This window comes from Anarhichas minor, unplaced genomic scaffold (assembly GCF_050575085.1).
Source record: "Anarhichas minor isolate MPS153535 unplaced genomic scaffold, ASM5057508v1 ptg000016l, whole genome shotgun sequence".
Lineage (NCBI taxonomy): Eukaryota > Metazoa > Chordata > Actinopteri > Perciformes > Anarhichadidae > Anarhichas > Anarhichas minor.
In genome coordinates this window covers 1,845,001-1,865,812 of record NW_027466462.1, presented here as the reverse complement: position 1 = coordinate 1,865,812, position 20,812 = coordinate 1,845,001, and the positions used below count along the sequence as shown (strand labels likewise).

The window sequence follows — 20,812 nt, the reverse complement described above, 5'->3', positions numbered from 1 at the left end:
TGCTCCTGTCTCCTGCCCTTGAGAGCCCGTTCAGTTATGTGGAGACTGTAGATTAAAGCAATTCAGTCCTTGGCTCACCTGAAACATGACAGCAAAGCCCTCCAAGGAAAACAAAAGAACCACGGATGTGCAAACTCGGTTAGACACACTGCACCTTGCTGAGAAGACGCAGTGTTAACCAGGTTTTCACCACACCCTCCTCTGGTCTTACCGGTCCAGCATCTTGGTGGTGGCTCTCTCCAGCTTCTCCAGGATCTGCAGCAGCTGAGCGTCGTCGTCACAGAGGCCTCCCCAGCCCAGAACACGAGCCAGGTCGTTGCCCGTGCCCAGAGGCAGAACGCCCAGCTGGCACTGTAACGTAAGACAACATGTCATCTGCAAACAAGTTGATTAAATCCAAACTTTGATCAAAGTCAGCACAAGACAAATGATTTATGTCTATCTAAGTCAGACACTACGGATGTGTCCGCACAGATGCAATTCATGTGTTGAATATCAACCCTCTTTTAATCTGAATTAAACATTTTACAGTGTAACCAAACATTGTTTGGCTTGGTAAACATGAGCACACTTGAGTCCATACACTGATATTTAGGGACATGAATCTAAGTTTTCTACTACAGTTACAAGTGAAGACAACGGCAGACATGCATTAAAGTGATGCAAAGACAAACACAAAACCTTTAACATTTCATTTGACATGACCTGGAAGTATTCTAACTGATTTGACACTAATCCACTCATTTAAAATAATAACCATGTCATCCGACACTTCCTTCATTCATTTGGATTAATTCCGTGACGTCAGCTAATTAGTTGAGCTAATCAGTGTATCATTGGGAATCTTACCGATCGCCACCTTCCTCTCCCCTGTCCTTCCTGACACTCTGTATTTATTGAGTCATTTTTATATGTATTTCCTAATTTTACTTGTTACAAAATGTGACCAAACGTAGAAAATGCTTTAGTAACATGAGCACAAGAGGTAGCTTGCTGCTTTCTCTTGCCCAGCAGCATTTTCCACAGTTACCTTACATATTATATCATCATCCCCTCCTCCTCCTCTTCCTCCTCCTCACCTGTTTATGGAGGTTGAGTTTATCCAGCTCTGAGAGCACCCAGCCCACGCTGCCGTCTCCCCCGCACACCAGGATACGAAACGTCACAAACTTCTGGAAAAGGCGCAGGCTGAGGGAGCGAGGAGAGTGGGAGGGGAGGATGAAGAGAGGAAGAGGAGGACGCGAAGCACAAAACGTTAAGCGGTAGATGTCATGAAAAAGGCAGCGAAATTACAGCATCAGTACACGCATTAAACAAGTCGTGAGCAACTAGAAACTCCCACTGGTGAAGCTGTCAACCAGTAACAACAAAGCCTGTTAACAAGTACATGTGAGATATTTCTGCTACATGTGAGCTTATTGTTTCCTTGTTTATTAAAGTACCCGAGCTCTGGTCCTCCATTCATCAGGTCAAAGACTTGAGCCGGGTTGAGGAGCTGCTTGAACTTGCGGAGGAACTTCACCCCCTGGTTGTCTCCGCTTTTGGAGTTGACCAGGACCAGGAGAGGACTGGAGCAGGACGCTGAGGTGGCCTTCCAGAAGCCTGAGAGGGAATGAGCGGGAAATGAATAAAACAATAGAGCTGTCCTCGACTGAAGAAATTCTTCAACCAACACGAGTACAATTTTGTCTAATTGATTAGTTGATTTAATCGACAGATCTGTAAAACTGTCATTTGCATTGTCCCGCCCTCTGCATTGAAAGGTGACACCTCTGAACGTTGAACCTGTGTGTGTGTGTGTGTGTGTGTGTGTGTGTGTGTGTGTGTGTGTGTGTGTGTGTGTGTGTGCGCACGAGGTGTCTCACCATCAGAGTCGATGCTGTTAAGTGCAGTGGGAGGGATGATTGACACTCGATATTGACCCAATGGACACACCTTACCCATTTGTTCTTTACAGCTGTTGTGGACCTACACATACGCACACACACAAACACGCACAAACACACACACACATACAGAGTCAGTGGTCTCCATATTAATTCTACATTTCAGTAGAAGCAGAAAGGTCATTCCATCCCTCTGAAACCCGCCAAATGTCAGTCCTGTAACCTTTACAAATACCACTCTGATCCACTTGTGCGAGTGCTCGTGCTGAGGATTAGACGTATTAACGTCTGCTCTTTTGCCCGACACACTCGAGAGCACTTCAGCCTTTGCTAAGTGGAACAGAAGAGACAGAATAAAGTTCCATCTCTGTTACCGGTTGTGTCTTCAAGACAATTTCACTGGACTTTTCTGCTGGATGTTGAAACGAACGCCTTCATTTGAACTCCCTCCAGAGTGAGGAGAACAAGAACAATGCAAAGTTATGGATCACACCTCACTTTGAGCGCACTGAGAGCTTCCTGTGGTTTTAAGACCAAAAAGAAATACACTCTATATATTGGAAACCTTTTCTTCTCCGATAATTCATATTTTAAAATGTTGCACTTTCATTTGGAATGCAGCATCACAACACTGCTCGTGTTATCCTGCATAGTCGGTTTGCCATTTAAGAGCTACTGGAAGTCAAAATTTAGGACATAAGAGATAAATATTCTGGCTCATCGCAGACTTTGTTATTCCTCCCACAAGAGAGATAATTATTTGAGACCAACTGGACTGGTGCTGACTCTATTACAGTGGACATCAGTGCATTTATGTCACTGTTGATGTGTGTAAAAAACGTTTTCGGGGTAAGATCGAAACTGAAAATAACTCGGGTAGCAACGATGTCCTGTATAAATACTGATTTGACAAGTTTTCTTTAGATAGAAGCCACAATGAATCCCACTTACGATGGCCTTGCACCAGAGGCAGCGCCAGTCCTGCAGCCGCCGCACGCTGCCACAGTTCTTGTCACACACCACACACTTGGCGCTGACCGGCAGGTTGCCTTCCAGCCACTGGTGGGGCATGAACACCTGGGACAAAATATGCAAAGATACAGAGAACATGAGACGTCAGAGTTCCTGAGCCGGGGCTCATTTGGCAGAAACGATTTGCATGAAAAGATCTACGTTAAATCAAAAACATTTGCCTGTTTCTTTCTCTACAGTCACAACAATAGCTTCTGCTGACACGTTGTCTCTCACTGAAAGAGTTGGATCACTCACCCCTTCCTCATCCTCAATGATGTCATTTCCTATGGAGGCCAGTGTGGTCCATTTGCAGTTGTTGGTGGAGCGAACTGCACAGCGCTTATGAGCCTTGAACTTACAAACTGCAGGAGGACAGATCAATAAATGTCACGTTAGAACAAACTTGTAGAAATGGCCGAGACAATTTAGATGTTATTATTTTGTGAGGATCAATAGGAATGTATGAAAAGGATGCGACAAATCACAAACAAATGAATTAGAGCATTTTAATTCATAACAAACTGGGACAAACAAACAAAAATAAAAAATGTCGCAATAATGCGTACTGGTAAGTGACCTTTGATGTATATAAAAACGTGGCATGTGTGTGTTCATAATGTTTCCAAGTATGTCATACCGGTGATGAAACCTGCAATAAGCAGCTATAAAGCGACTCCTTTACTGCCACTATCACATGCTCTAAATGCTTCTCTGCAACGATAAGACTCTCAGTAAAGACATTTACGTAAGAGAACGGTTAGAAACTAAAGATTACTGCTCAGAATATCTGGTGTTGGCCCTCAATGTGTCTTCAACTGTGTGTGTGTACCTTCGCAGGAGAGGCCGTGGGAGGTGACGCCTGGCAGAGCCTCCCGGCAGACGTTGCAGAAGGTCGGTCTGGCGTGCGAGCAGGCGTACCAGTTGTGCATCCCGGAGAAATGCTCCATGTTGAACTGGCTGGCCTGAGGAGGGGAGAGGAAAGACATCCACATCAGAACACGTAGCCTGGGGACGCAGAGATACCGCAGGATTTCATGCTGGACTACACGGGCCTGAGGAAGTACGGCTACATGGAAAAGATAATGACATCGGCAGTGCATATTAAACTCTGTGGCCTTGGGATGGAGACACACGAGGGTCGAGACAATGATAACGATGCTGCAGCTGACGGGCAAAAGAGTTCCATACAGGCAGCTATACAGAAACAAATGTAAGACATCAGTGCAGTCAGAACAAACTTCCGATACAAAATCATCTTTTTATCCTTTTTTAGAAAGTCTTCATAACTCTAGAGAAATCGAAATGTCGGCTCCCAAATAAGGATGAATTTGGAGAAGATGCTATCCACGATCTGATGTCACAAACTCGCAGTGTGAGACGGGAAAAACACACAAAGTAGGAATATCCGGGTAAATGACAATGACATTAGATTAAATCTCTAAACGCCAGCAACATTGAGAGCCAAACACCTGAGAGGATTTCAGCTGAACTGGGACAGCAGCTCACAGTCCTCAGCTCTCTTTATAGCCTATTAAAGCACAGGGGCTGATTTTATGAGCCACATTAATCTGCTGGCAAAGAGCTGAAATGAAAAGTACATAAGAGAAACGAGAGGAAGAGGAGGAGGAGGAGGAGGAGGGGAGCGTTTTCCTCCAAGAAAGCAGAAAAGGTGGATACTTTGAGAAGAAGAACAGATGGGAGAAGAATTAAGAAGTGAGTGTGTGACGCCTGTTCTCATCTAAATAGATCACACACTAAGTGTTTATCATCAATTGAGCTCATTTCGATATTGTGTCAGCCTGCTGAATAAATAACAATGTGCAGGGGGGGGCGGGACGATGCTGACCTCATAGGTTTCCCATTTTTGGACGGATTTGAGAGCGCCGATCCAGTCCTCCATCTCCTTCCTGCTCTCGGCGCACAACATCAGTTTGCGAAATGGAGTGATCACCTGAGGAAGAGAAACAGAATAATAACTGAAAGATGTTTCTGCACTTAAATCTATGCAACTCATTCATCCATCTGTCAACATCATGTCACATTGTTGGGATTCTAAAGCCATGCTAGTTTCTGTGTGAAGCTGTGCTGAGCTTGTAGCTCAAAGCATAGCATCGGCATGCTTACATACTCACAATGACAACGCTAACATGCAGGTGTTGAGCAGCTACGCTGAGCACGGCCTGCTGCTGTTAGATTCTGTTTGCGAAGTGCAGCAGAAAATGTGGGAATGGTTTAACCTTTAGCGGCTAATTGCAGCCAGAAAATACCTGCAGCCAATGAGTGAACCTGTGATCTGTTGAGCTGTGTTACACACTATTTATTCCCCCCTGAAGCACATGAACACGCCTCCGCTTGTGTGTGTTTCCTGGGTGATGCTTGAGAATTAGCACTCAACACAAAGTACATCTGAGGCACATGGGAATATAATTAGTTTAGCAGGAGAAACCATCATTTTAGATCTAATAATGGCGCTAGATTAAATATCACGGACATATGAAGTTATTAAACTTCTCAAAACCACAAATGTGAACCCCGTGGTGGCGGTAGAGGGAAAAGTCAGAGGATCACCAAAGTCAGTAGGGTTCATCCTCAGAGCACCATGAACGTCTGTACCAGATTTCATAGAAATCTGTCTAATAGTTGTTAAGATATTTCAGTCTGGATCAAACTGTCCGAATGATAATACGACATAATGATGGATTTTAAGCTCACCAAAGTATATTTTGTCCACATTTTAGAAATGTACAGAGCAGTCCTGTTGCTTACCGTGAAGCTGTTGTTGATGTTCTTGGTGCTGGTCTCGGCCACGCTCGCGTCCGATAGGTCCACTTCATCAAAAATCAGAGACTAATGGGAGGAAAAGACAAACAATAAGCTTTTTCTTCTCTTGTATCTTATCCAGATACTGTACATATAATCACACGCTGACATCTATATATATATAGAGAGATATGTATCTAACCCACAGAAGCATTGTGTCAAAGTTCAAGTGGAAACAAGAAGTTTATTTTAATTGCGTCAAAAGAGGTAGATAACAATTTCCTTGACATATTCATTGAATTCAAAAAGTGTGAACCTCTAAATTTGATTTAAATAATTGGTGTCTTGAACATAGAACAATAAAGGTAAATGGAATGTGAATGTATCTAAGAGATCTTGCCTGCAATTCATGTATTTAAACACAAACAAGCGTGTTAGAAAAACATTTATCTATAGACGGCAATACACATTTTCTGAACAGACGTGTAGATGTGAAATTATTCTCAAAAACTTCCTCTGAAGTCCAAGTAATTGGGTAAGAAATGATGGATGTGTAGCAGCTCAGAGACATTGCCGACCTTGCAGTCTTTGGCGTAGTAGAGGGTCCTCCCTCTGAGTTTGAAGTACCTCCTCTTCCATCTCTGGAAGGAGCTGGTCTGCTTTAACAGGATTCCCTCCTTCACGCTTTTCTGTGGCGAGACGGAGCGAGAGAACATAAAAGAGTGGGGGAGGGAGAGAGAGAGAGAGAAGGAAAACAGATGTTAGAGCATCCAGATCCTTCTGAGCACCTCAAGTGACAGCCGTTCTTCACGGAGTTCAGGCGTAGAGCAGAAGGAGATCAGTTTGGATAGTGTCACTAAGATGCCTTGTTTGTTTTGAGAGGTGTTGACTGAATCTGTTAAGATGGGGAACGTTTACTTAAAGGACTATTCCTGCATTGTTTGTTGTGCCCTTTCAAACACCTTCCACCTTCCTGATATTCATGATCAGATGTGGGAAAGTCTACATGTAGTTAATACATAAACCCCCTCCCCAAAAACCAGGAGGTGACGTCGATTATAGGAGCAACAGTGATGGAGTGATGCAGCAGGTAGGAGGTGCAGTCATGCATGAGAATTATTAACACGGCCATAACGCAATGATTTCATGTTTCTCTCGGCTCATCACGCACTCGTTATTTCTCTCTCTTTCTATTTATGAGTACATGCCCAGAGAGGACAGAATGCACCATGGGTAATCAATTCTGAGATAGGACATCGGGGAGGAGGGGGTGGTGTCACCATGGAGATCCTCATCTCTCCAACAAGAGGATACCCAGAGAATATCACGCACACCAGATGCACTCTTAAAGCTCTGATCACGTCACTGATGGCTCCCTTCGTACCGCCGCCGTTTATCAACATTCCTGCACGAGTCGCAGCAGCAACTTTCATTTATATCAATTGACAGAAACCGCTCGCATACTTTCACTGCAGAAATGTCGACGTCATCTCTCTAGGGGGGGGTTTTCACACATACATCACGATAAAGCTGGAGTGGATTAACTGGAAATGTTTGAGTAGTGACATTATCAGTTCCTTTTATTTGCTTTAGCTCCTTGGTGTGCGGTTGCGAAAAAACATAATCCTGAGAAATGACAAGAAAATCTAAGTAATTTAACCGTTTTCTTGGTTGTTTTGTCATAAACATCGAAAGTGTTAAGGAGCACAAGGGTGAGACTGTTAGTGACGTGTGAACAGAGTTTTTGCGACCGTAGAATGAAGTGACGACGGAGTGCTAAAAGGAGCGCGGGGAGAGATGGAGGGACGGATATTGATTTTGTTATCCCCAAATCAGGAGCAAGACTGCTAAAATTGCACCATAATAATAAATAAACAAAGACAGCACAGGCAATGACAAAAGACTCAAAACACAGTATGTTGTTTATCTAACGCGATCAACCAGAGAAAGCTACAAGCTGACAGCATGGACAATAGAAAAGTGTGTGAATTTATGAAAGGAAAAAAGAAAGTAAAAGTGTGCGTGAGACAAATCAAAACACACAACGTCATAACGACATCATGCTTCATTCACATCTGGGTTTTATCCAGATGTGACACTTGAAATGAAAAGGGTAAAGGAGGCCTTAGTTGGCGCGTTGCATTAAAGTTACTCTACTAAAAAAAAAGTTCAAAGCATCGCTGGGTTTCGCCAAATCTAACAAACTAAATGGACCAGAGTGTGTTGAGCACTAGTTTGTTGCTAATCTCAACACCAGAGGACTAAGAAGTGTCAGAAAATGTGTTCAATGTGTAGTTTTGTTGACTAAATCATGAAACTTTCATAATGCGAGACCAGCAATTCATCTATTTATTTATTGATTCAATGATACCAAAAACATGTTTATATTCCCCCAAACTACTGTAATGTGTTAGAACGTATTGATTTGCTCTCAAGCTGGAACCCAAGCATTGTATTAAGATATCAAATAGATAAATACGCAGCCCTATTGCTAGCACCTTAGCCACATTAGCTAGTTGCTAGCTAGCACAGTGGCTAATGTGAATGTGTTTGTATGGTGCTTAGTTTTTGTTTCTTGTACATTATCTTGTCTGTTAGCTGCGTGGCTAGCATCTCGTACATTACTGTATCTTCAACAGCTGTTAGCTAGCTGGCTAATTGAGCATTTTATCCAACAGTAACTAGCATCCCTGCGTGCCAGTGTCCATGTGATATCCCAGCTTGTAATGACACTACACAGCTCCTTGTGCTCCCGCTGTGCATGTTTCTGTCTTACAATAAATGTGTTTTTGTACCCCGAGGGAGAGAGAAACAACTATCATATTGTCACACTGCTGCAGAGAAAGACACAGGAAGAGGAAGGGAAGGACTGATGGTGGAAACCGTGATAGATGGCCCGATGGTACGGATCATTAGGGAGAGGAGATAGGGAACAGAAACAACGGCGAGGAGCAAAGGAAGAAGGTGCAATGCAGAAATCACAACAACAAAAAATGGGACTCTGGAAAGTCGACGTGAAAGAGAATGAAACAAAAGAACGAGGCGATGCCTTGAGGAGGAAAAAATAAGAAAACACACAAACAAGAAAGGTGTAAAGGTCCCTTTTGAATGAAGATATCTTAACTGAGATATAACGGCGAGGTGCAACACCAACCGGGCTTATCCGTGGTTGCCAAAGGAACACCCACACGAGCCGTCAGTCAAGAAGCTAATCAGAGTGGTTTTGTTTGACAAAAGCGGGTAATGACATAGCAACCGCTGATATAAGCTGAAGGACGTACAGTACTGTAAGTTAGACCCAACTCAGGATTTTGCAATGTCGGTGTGAAACTTCGCTAACCCCCAACATCTGGCTGAGCAAGCTCACATTCCTGTGAAAATATCAAATATTGTCTAGGAGGGTCAATTTAGTTTGCATCTGGTGAACAACACTGAAATCTGGAGTATCGTACAACACCTCCTCTGGGCCATTTCTGTTCCTAATAATTTGCTTTTAACCAAAGTTGCCTGATTGAATAAGACGGAGGCTTCCTTCGGATTAGCTACTGCAGAGACGCATATCAGCAGAGCGAAAAAAACAAAAACGCATATACTGTACATATGCCTGCATAAACACAACACATAGTGTACGCAAAAGGTCAGGTTCTGCACCAGCTCGCGGTCATACTGTAGCTCACACCCTCCTCTTCCTCTCCTGCTGAGAGATGTTGTCAGACGGATCAGTGTATTCATTAGAGCAGGACTAATTACATCACAACAATCAGCCCCAGTAGACCTGATGCACGCACACACACACACACAGAAGAGCTGTGAAGTGGATTTGCACACAGGAGCGCTTTAACACACAAAATTATTCATCTGCAAAATGCACAGACGCAGTCAAACAGAGCTCTGAAGTGCACCCACACACACAAATCTGACTGATTCAACCCTTTTCTTTTTCGAGTCCGCTACGTTTAACAACCGAGCGCGCACACACACACAAATAAAACACACACGAGTGCACCTGTCTGCCCCCCACCCCCACGTCCCGTCCCGTCCCGTCCCGCCAAATCACATACGCTGTCCTGCACGGCCGATCAACAAATACTCTGGATTTCTTTGTGTTTCCTCGACGGCGGAGCGACCTGGACACCGTTATGGTGCTTTGCCATCCGGACGTGATTCGGTGTAATGAACAGCAAGCTGCCACTGATAAGGTAGAAAGTAATGAAGCCGTTTGAAATGACCCACTTCTGCTGCTACTTTAAAAGGAAAGACTGCATGAGTAAATATCTTTACGCTTACTCTTGGGATCGACATTCAGCAAGGCTTCCATCTTTGCTGGATGCTTTTTAATCAGGATGAAAAGGGATCATTTCATTCCTTTCTGTGAGGTGAAATGAGTTTAAAAAGGTGAGCACATGCCAAAATTGCAAGTGTGCATACACAGAGGGATGTGGAACAAGCTGTTTACGTAGATAAAAGTTGAATGTTTCTATAATATTGCTCTGAATCTCTTATAGTCGCACCTTCCAAAGCTCATAAATGAGCCACAAAGTAGAAATGTGTTGTCTGTGATGTTTGCCAACAAACAGGGAAGGAAATTACTGGGCCTTTTGTTTTTTCTTAAATGACTCACATCTGTGAAGATTAATGTCTTTCGTAGGAACACAGGGTTTGTGGATGACTGTTGTAGACGGGGTAGGAGAACATTTTTGTTCTTTTAAAAAGTGTGTACTCTTCCAACAGGATTTCATCCTCCAGCAGCAAATAAAATGCCAAAAATACAGAATTTTCCAGTTCAAAACTGACTTTGAACCAACACAAAAATCACTGCTTCCCTAAAAGTCAGAATTAAACCACAATCAACCAGACAACATGACCTCTAAAACACAGTCAGTATCATCAATCATCAATCCAAGCTGTCCTCTTTGAGTCTCGGGGGTCTTTGGGGTTCCACTTTGCGTCCCTCACACACTGACCTCTACCACCAGGCGACTCTCCTGCAACTTCTCGACGTGACTGGGCTCCAGCTGGTCCTCGTCGTCCTGCCCTCCTCCCTCGTAGCCGAACAACAGGGGCGCCAGGCAGCAGCCGCTGGGCCGACAGAAGCCCAGCATCGGGACACCTCACAGTCCGGGCCTTTAGACCGGCGACTCTTAAGAGGGCAACGCCAGAGAGGAAGTTGCTCTCTACTTTTTACCCTTTGTTTTTGTTGCTATTCAGATCGTCCTCCTCCCATCTTCCTCTTCTTCTTCTCAAATATGACTTCTACCGGTTTCTGCTGTTTCTACACAGCATTTCCATTTAACCGTCTCTTTGTCGCTCCACGACTCGGCGGTGACTCTCCTTCCACAGCAGCAGCTCCTGGGATCACACTTCCTCCCTCTCAAACTTCCCCTGTCAGGTAGCCACGCCCCCTCAGGTGTGCTGCAGAGCACGCCTCTTTTGTGGGAGTGTCTGTGTGTGTTTCTGTCTCTCTCTCACACACACACATACTGGAGATAAGGCCGGAGCATGCAAAATACACTCTCCTCAGTAACACACACACCTGAGAGGAGTGGCGTGTCTGTGTGTTCATGTGAGAACAAGTCTATTTCCTTGAAGCTATAAATAGAACTGGAAGAACCTGTCTGATCGGCAATGACAGGTAGGCACACACACACACACACACACACACACACACACACACACACACACACACACACACACACACACACACACACACACACACACACACACACACACACACACACACACACACACACACACACACACGATAATGTCTGTTCTTGCTTGAATGCTAATTTAGAGCACGAAACAAGTTGTAATACACACACAACTACAGTCACATCATGGAGAGGTTAAAACAGGACGCATCATTGTGATCCCACTAACCTGTGTGTGTGTGTGTGTGTGTGTGTGTGTGTGTGTGTGTGTGTCTGCTGCCTACACGACTTCATCAAACGGCTTTCAGTGTCAGATCAGTGTCTCGTCTGTCGAAGCAAATTACAGTGTGTGTGTGTGTGTTTTCTGCCAGTCGGCATATCATTCTGTCTTTAATGAGCAGAAACATGCTGTTCCCTGCAGACTCACTCACTGACACCAACTCTCTTTCTCCTTCATCTGCCTTCAGTATTTTTTCTTTTCTTCTCCAAGAGCTGTTTTTTTTGTTTTTGAAACCCCCCCACCCCCATTTTCCTCTCCTTCCAAATCTCTTGGTGGGTTGAAATCAAATCAGCGTCAGGTCAAAAGGGATTCATTAGCGACTTTAATGAGTCCCGTAGCAAAGCTAAGGAGGTGAAATGACTCTCATGACGGTGAAGACGTTATTCTCTAGTCACCCGTCCTGCTGAGCAGAAACATTCAGGCCACCAAAGGTCCGTGCTGCTCCCCCAGTGATGGAGCACTTATTCATTTACACATTTAGTTTGCCTCTCTGCAGCGGACAAAGCGGAACATGTTCAGATTAAACACGAGTGAAGCCGTTTCTGAGACCATAATTAGGGAGCCACTGGGATTACCGATTGTTTTTCTGCAGCAAAGGGAGCTAGAAATTAAATTTTTAAGTGAAATTATTTAGTTGTGCTTCCAAGATGAACTGCAGAAAGAGCAGACGGACAGAAACATCCTCGAAGAGAGTCTTCTTAAACTACTTGTCTTTCAAAATAAAAGTCTCTCGAACTATTTCTCATATTCAGGACAGAAGCATCCGGGTTTCTGAATTTTGAAACGATACATTTTAAGCTTCTACTTTTTCCAAACAATGGACAAGTTGTTCATTCATGAGTGAGCAACTTCCTCTATTACGACGGGAACTAAACGGTTTGTAAGTGAAGCGTATTTGGGATGTATAATAGCGCTTACCATAACGTTCAACACTACTGATGCTTCATTGACGGTAATCATTCCGCAGTGGAAAAAATTAAATGCTGAAACACAATTAACACGACAAATATAATCCAGTAAATCTGCATTTTTAAAATATGTTTAAGGGACAATTTGGTTTGTGAGAAATTGCATTTAAAGAGCAGTTTTCCCCTCAACAATCAACAGCAGCTGTTTATTCATGAGTTACAGGAAGCGACACAGAGACACGTGTCTCAGGTGCGTCTTTGCCAGAACTAATTAAAAAACGGACGCAGACACCGAACACCCCCCCGACCTTTCAAACGCGCCCGTGTTCTTGTGATCACGAGGGCCAAGCTGTCCTCCGGACCGGACGTCGCAGGAATGCTAAACGAAGCTGTGAAGCACTTTGCAGTTACTGGGTTTCTCCAGCAGATGGCAGACTGAGCGAGAGACGGGGGCTGGGAAGGAAGAACAAAAAAAAAAAGAGAAGAGGCAAGGTGACTGGGTGCACACGGACGGAAACAAGAGAGTCAGGAGTGAGATGAGGGATGGAGGACGGAGAGGGAAGAAAGATGGAACATGAAAGGGAGTGAGGAAGAAGAGGAGGAAGGAGTGGTGCAGTCATGGGTTTAACTCCTCTCAGCCTGCCAGCTGTGTGTGTGTGTGTCAGTCTATAAATAGAAACACACACACACACACACACACACACACACACACACACACACACACACACACAAAACATAAAAAGCTCATGTTTCTGTCGGGGGTTTATGGGCCAGAAGCATTTGTTTTTAACACTTTGCAGCACCGCACGGGCGGGGCTTAGCACACGAGACATCCAGAGCTATTCCAGCAGCACAGACACACACACACACACACACACACACACACACACACACACACACACACACACACCTGCGAGTGTGTTTTGTGTGCTGCTTCTTGACCGAGACGCAAGCAGACGTCACCTCAAAAAAAAAAAAAAACACACATCTGGTGCTCGAAGGTGACTGAAACAAACAAGAGTTACCATTTTGCAAATAACAGCTGACCCTTAATTACACATCTTGTCTCTGTTTTTTTTTTTTTTTTTTTTTGCTTGTCGACATTTCAAACTTGGTAACACAAAGGCATGCGGGGTTGCCATGGTAACAGCCTGACTTTCGAATCAACCTTCAAGCTTGGAAATGGACACACACACACACACACACACACACACACACACAATTATAAAAAAATCTTTTCACCTGGAACAGGTAGTGAACCAGGCTTTGTGTGTGTGTGTGTGTGTGTGCGTGTGTGTGTGTGACACCCTTATGTCCTTCACAACTTTTTTTTCAAGAAATTCTATTAAACTCGGCAAGAAACGGTGAGAAACACGGCAAGACGAATCGTTAGAAATAGAAATGTCTTGCATCATCTGTCATGCATAAACACGCTGTCTGACCACACACACACACACACACAGAGTCAGAACAAGGCGTGGGAGGACCTTGCACCATGGCGACCACATCCTGTCTCATTTATTAATAGGCGCGCACGCACGCGCACACACACACACACACACACACACACACACACACACACACACACACACACACACACACACACACACACACACACACACACACACACACACACACACACACACACACACACACACACACACACACACACACACACACACTAGTGATATGCGCAAAAAAGAGCCAGAGAGGATATAATGACACTGTCGTACTTTAGATGGACAGATAGGTAGAGACACGACACACACACACACAAACTTTCCATCTCCGACACACAACGTTTTCCACATTTCATGTTTGTATGCTAATGTGTTTTGGAAATATTGTCCAGTCTTTGGCTTCTGTCTGTGAGTTTTGTGCAGTGATGGACACATAATCTGCTGCTGCTGGTAGGGGGGGGGGGGGGGGTTGCCTTGGAGCATACGGACCAAATCTGGCTCTGATGCTGTAAATCCTCACTCTCTCACACACACACGCACACACACACACACACACACACACACACACACACACACACACAGTCGACTGAGCAGATAACTCTCAGGCAGGCAGAGATAGATGGTGAAAGAGGTGGAAGGTTCTCTGTAATGTGTTGGTGTGATTAGCATGCTGACCCCGCTGCTGGTGATGTGTGACGTTAATCAAGCGTTGTTCGTTTAAATAAAGCTTTTATGTTTGAAATGGAGGAGAGAGAGAGTGGTGATAAGGGTGGAAAAATACGGAGAAGAGAGGGAAGGCGTTAAGAGGAGGGGAGAGGAGAGGAAAATAAAGGAAAGAGAAGGGAGGAGAGGAAAAGGAGTGGGAGAAAAAGGAAGGGATGTCATGTAATGCAGGTGGGGACGGAAAAGGGAGAGAGTGAAGAAGGGAGGAGATAAGGGAAGATGAAATGTGTGTGTGTGTGTGTGTGTGTGTTGTGGCTGGTGATTATCCCTGATGATCACACCGTTCTGTTTAATCTTGTCTGCCAGCTCTCACACACGTCAGATGTGGTGGATGCCCGTGTGTGTGTGTGTGTGTGTGTGTGTGTGTGTGTGTGTGTCTTTATCAACGTCTCTGAGGACGATGTACATGCAGCTATGATCCAGACGAGACCTTTACATGGATTTAAAAGCCATCAAAATAAAAGTATATATTTGTGTGTGTGTCTCTCTCTCTCTCTCTCTCTCTCTCTCTCGACAGTGATTTCCACAGCCTGTGGACCTGTGGGGGCTTTTCCTGCTCTCTCCACTCATTCCCCTCCGGTGTCGTTCAGAAACACGTAATTGCTGCGGTAAACTGAATCCTGCTGCGCTCCTGCAAACACCACTCACAGTTATATTTATTTAAATTGAAAACCCTGCTATGGCTCCACACTCATCTGGGATTTCCACCCTAAAATGACAAGCACATAACCACATTTATTAACCGCCGTAACCACCAGCACCACCTCAAGGACTTCACTCACATCGTTTTAAGACTGTCTGCTTGTTGTGTGTTTGAAGGTAGAAGCTACCGTCACATGTTCCCCTGTAGGAAGCATATAAAGATGACAGGTTTTACATGTTGCTATACTCAGTAGTGTTTTCTGAGTCGTGTTTTCGTGGTTGTATGTCTCCATCATGTTGCAGTTTACTTCCATGTCTGTCCAAAATATCATTCACAATTAGCACATCAATTCTTGAGTTATGGCCAGAAACGATTTACTAAATTGATTTACTATTAGAGAGCAAATGGATGATTAAAAAAGAAACAGAGACAAATAAATGATAATTTTCTCTTTCTTATTTATCATCACGAAAGATACAAATTAAATGGTTGTTTAAAACAGTGAGGAACCTTTAACTGGTTATGAAACGGTCTCAATTTAACACTGATCCTCGACATGACCTACATAAGACAACGAGACCATCAGAGAGAAGATCTATTTCTATGTGTCACTCTCTCTGGAGATCCAGCCTGTATTGCTGGGCCCGCTAAATGGATGGGAGGCCCTGGAGAACCAGAACCAGGACTGACTGGAGCAGACTGTCAGACGCCTGCTGCAGTAAAATGAGAGGTTTTCTAAAAGGGACTCCGGTGCTCGTAAAACACTACCGCGTTTGTCCACAGGGGCCGCCACAATCAACACAAAATTAAAGTTCGTTAGAAGACTTTAAACCAGATATAAAGTAACATCAATGAACTTCACTGCCAGTACAGAACAACCTTCCATGAATCCTAACTGATGAAAGCCGATACGAACGCCGTCATGTTGCTGCTATTTGTCGACACCTGGTGACAATGACGGTTTACGGTTTAGTATCAAACACCGGGACAACAGACTGCAGCCTCCGAGGCTCAGCTTACTCAATCATAGTTCGTTATCACGTCTCGATTCTTCCTGCTCGAGTTTCAAGATTTTTGACTGGAAGCCTGGAAATCAGATAGCTGACGTGTGTGTGTGTGTGTGTGTGTGTGTGTGTGTGTGTGTGTGCCAATGTGTCTTGTCAGGACATGAACCATGTTTAAGGTATTAATCTCTAATTTATATCTGAGGTACAGATAAAGAAGTGGGTGTAAAGCAACAAATATAAGGGTGTCACCTTACAGGCCAAAGGACAAGTCAGAGTGTGTTTATGTAAAGTACGGGGGAGTTAAAGCTGATAAAAAATAGATTTTATTCCTCTCTTTTTTCCCCATTGCAATCTCTTTTTTCTTTCCATCTCTCTCTCTCCCTCATTAACTCTCATTCTTTGCTTCCGATCAATAACTCTCCCATCTGATCCCTCCGCCCGGTCCTCCTCCATCCAAGCTGTTTACTACCCAGATCTTTACCTCCTCCTCCTCCTCCTCTTTTTTCCCACCGTGACTTCTTCTTTCCTCATCCTCCAGCTCTCTTTTAACCCTCTTTTCCTCCCGTCCTCAAGTCGATTTTGATGCATCTTTTAACTCTATACTGTCGTCATTCAACCCTCTGTCAATATTTTTTTCCTCTTTGTGCCATCTCTGCTTTCTTATACCTCTGTAATCCTTTCATCTGTCTTTTCTGCTTCCTTGGACTATGAGGCCGTCTGTCGTTTTTGTTCATTTGTTTTGTTTGTGCATTTGATTTAAACTCGTAGGAACGATGCGTCTCGCTGTAATACCGACTCGCAGAGTGAAATATCCTGTTGAATATGTCACGAATGGCCCTGAAACTTGGTACACACAGTCTTGAGCTCCACAGATCGGTCATCGGTCCGTCGCGTTTTAACTTGAAATTAAAGCTACTGTTCCAAAGAGGAAACAATACATTTCTACTTCTACGTAGTTGCAACTAAATGCTCTTAAATTAAATGTATATTGAAAACGTTTAATCTAACGTTAGCTTAGTAAACAGCAGCGGTAACGCTAACAATACGTTGTGGTATAAACAAAACCCGCCAGCGGGATTGAAAAGCGTGTTTTCTATAAACAATCACCAAAACTACAGTTTATCACAACCAGCAGCTGTAAAAGAAGAATCATGACCGTCAGATTTTCATTTTCTGCTTGAACACATCGTGTGTGACGAACACCTCCGTCAGAAAGAAAACAGCCAAAACTAAGCTTCAAATTTCGATATTTCATCAAAAACATTTTGTTCTACACGTCTCATTTGAAATCTTGCCACAAATGAAGCGTTTGCTCTGATCAGATTCTGAAAAAAACATTAAATTCTGAGCTCTTTAGCACAACTAAGAAGCCACGATTGATTCAGCTGAGACCAACAGTCATGTGACTAAAATGTTGTTAAACTTCGACTGAGCCGAAGGCTGCTGAACACAGAGCAGAGGAGAGGAGAGGCTGGAAGTTGAGGTTGTAAAAATGGAAATAGTCCAATATGTATAGCACGTGGAGCCTCAAAATTATTTTTCCGACATTGAAAACATGTTGGATATACGGATTACAGTGTTTTCCAATTTTTGTAAAATAAATCATCAAAGACTTCGTATCGTATGCGACTTTGTTTTTTCCTCTTTTTACGATTTACGGCATCGTAACTGTTATTCTGCACAGAAGACATGTTTGAGTTCTCCCTACTTCTGTTTCCATACAGGTGCAGGACTTTTATATTGTATTATAAAATCAAGGCCACACAGAGAGAAATGTGACGGCAGCAACAAAATAAAACGCTTGGGGTTCAGAGGGTTAACCACATGTGATAAAACATTTGATAAAACTTTAAAAGGAAGGAACTGTGCGTCTTACCACTGGCATTATCAACATTATACGACACTGGTACATCTTCATCAGTCATTGGATGGGTGCTATGACTCTGTGTCACACTTAAAGGAGGGTAGACTATACGTCAAATAGAAAAGGAGACGAACTGAGTTGAGGTGACCCCGCTCCCCCTCCGTTATCGGCAGGTTTTGTAATGTGACGGATGGAGCAGACCGCCGCGTGTCTAGACTTTAATAATCTGCTTTCTCACTGCGGTGACTTGCCCGCAGAAATTCATCCTGCACAGTCTGGTGGTCTAAACGGCTTGACCTAGAGAAGGGCTTTGCTGTTAAACTCAACGGGGACACATTTTAAAGCCAGGAGATGCAGAGCGGGCGTGACGAACCGCTGCTGCTGCTCAAACTAGCTAAATTAAGAGTTATATCGAGTTGTCTTCTATTGAGAACAGGCGGTGGGAGAACGAAATATGTCTTCAGGTGCTAGCTAACGAAGACATGAAGCCCGCCACGCTAAAGAGACATCAAGTGTCTTTTATACATCTTCAATAAACTACACAAAGCATTTCCAGATTATCCTATCGTAAAGGAATTCACTGTGGACGAGTGTGCACGTTTACTCACACATGCACTTGGAATCGTACCGTATGCAGGCCGTTAATTCAAACCACGAGCGACTAAACGTGCACGCTTGGATCAGGATTTTATTTTTACAACCTTTATTGCCATCTTCTGTCAAAGTCTGTTTGCACTGATGTGCTTTCATTTTTCCAGGCGTCCTGCTCCCCTTAACGCAACCGCATAGGAAGCTTTATGTGGGACAGTAGAGAGCCTCGGGAGGTGAGTCCTATATACAGTTTACATTGCTACTGGGTGAACTGTTCCTTTAATCAGTGGCTAAACGCAGCTCTAAGCTGTGGGACTCACCCCTAACCCTCACACTGGGAACAAAAGCAGCTGATTCTGAACTCAGTGAGAAAACATGCAAATAACTCAACTTAGGTGTTACCAGGAGGCTCATGTTTCCTCTTTTGGTACCCGATAACAACCTCAAATGACTCAAACTTCCAAGTAATCTGAAAGCTTCAGCATGCACGACATTAGAGGTATGAAATAATGAACTTGGGCCAAGCTGGTAAACAAGGGTTTGAAAATGCTGAAAAGTGTTGAAACACGGCACTGTGGCGACTTGCACAAGCAGAGCAGCTTGCACTATTGCTCAATACATGTGTGTTCATGCAAAACTCTGTGTGTGTGTTTCTCTCAAGCTAATGAAACCGAACTCCTCTCCTCCTACACTCCTTCTCCTCTTCGCTCTAACCTCACCTTCTCTTCCCTTCTTCTCTCAATCCATTACTCATCCGTCGGTTTTTGTTTTTTTTGGCGTTTGTATAAAACACGCAAAGTTAAAATAACCTCCAGAAGATAAATCCAGACACATAAACACACGCGGCCCGGCGTGTTTTGACAATCTTCCAGCTACGCTGACGCTCATATTTGTTTAACAAAATGACCTCCTAAATTTAGACTCCGTATCCCCTGAGGAGGCTCTAAAAATGGAGACAAAGCGTGCCTGTTTTTGATATACGTGTGTGTGCACTGTGAGAATTCTTGTGGCCGCGAGAGAAATTCTTCTGGTTTGGAGTATTTTCATAAAGGGTGAAGTCAACAACAGTGACTGTGAGGGGTGGAAAGGCCTCTCCTGATTCAAGTGTTTGCGAGTACGACCGCGATATCCTTCATGAGTATTTCATGCCCGACTTCCTCCTTTAACTGGGTGCCGTTCGGCGGCGTGTAGGAAGCTGAGGATTACAGTACGAGAGTGCTTTCTTATACGTAGGCGGGTTATTGTGCGTTTGTGTGGGTGGGGCCCCGCTGTAGGTTAACTAGAATGGTTTCAGTTTCATCAGCTCCTCATGGTCACATCATGGAAATTGAAAAACACAGACTTAAAATGATTAAACTCGTGTTGAAACAAATCGATTTTCTTTGCATTCAAGTGTGAAAATGAAGGTATGAAGTACAACAGAGGTCCCAGGGCTGAAACGATTAACTGGCAATTAGCTTTTTATTATTAATTTTTTTGAAAATGATTGTTTTCTTGTGAAACACCAATGCTGCTATCGCTGAAGGACGAGAGAAGAAGAAGAAGAAGAAGAAGAAGAAGAAGAGACGGAGTTGACCATGAAGAGAGAAAACATGTAAAGTGAAAAAGTCTAACATGCAGATGGTGGAAACAACAGGATTCCACTTGCATAACAGGTGGGTGTATGCATATGTGTGTGTGTGTGTGTGTGTGTGTGTGTGTGTGTGTGTGTGTGTGTGTGTGCGTGTTTGAGCCAACGTTGTTCATACTTAAAAGTATAAGCATCCCTGCGTACTCCTCTGAAAGCAGGTTTGTGTGTGTTGCCCGTTAATCTGACAGGCAACAGATTGCTGCACAGCATGTCTGTACACTCACACTGACAGACGTCTGCAGTGACCACGGAAATAAAAGATGAAGGATGAAGAGAGGACGATGTGAAAGAAAGAAAGAAAAGAGGAGAAGGGAAGAGAGCGAAATAAGAAAAGCTAGAAAGAATAAACGAAAGAGAAGGCAAACAAGTGACAAAAACAGGAACAGAGAAATGAT

At 43.8% G+C, this 20,812-nt stretch overlaps 1 protein-coding gene across 1 annotated transcript in view; it reads right to left on the bottom strand.

Annotated features, from left to right (window-relative positions):
• Positions 1–20,812, bottom strand: part of LOC142950766 (diacylglycerol kinase delta) — a 49,921-nt gene that overhangs the window by 11,100 nt on the left and 18,009 nt on the right. Inside the window, exons 4-13 of the mRNA XM_076092374.1 lie at positions 6,239–6,349; positions 5,667–5,747; positions 4,747–4,851; positions 3,730–3,862; positions 3,156–3,262; positions 2,838–2,963; positions 1,866–1,968; positions 1,443–1,602; positions 1,080–1,188; positions 212–351 (exon numbers count right to left, since the gene is read on the bottom strand). Coding sequence (XP_075948489.1) covers positions 212–351; positions 1,080–1,188; positions 1,443–1,602; positions 1,866–1,968; positions 2,838–2,963; positions 3,156–3,262; positions 3,730–3,862; positions 4,747–4,851; positions 5,667–5,747; positions 6,239–6,349 — 1,175 coding nt within the window. The remainder of the gene's footprint in view (positions 1–211; positions 352–1,079; positions 1,189–1,442; positions 1,603–1,865; positions 1,969–2,837; positions 2,964–3,155; positions 3,263–3,729; positions 3,863–4,746; positions 4,852–5,666; positions 5,748–6,238; positions 6,350–20,812) is intronic.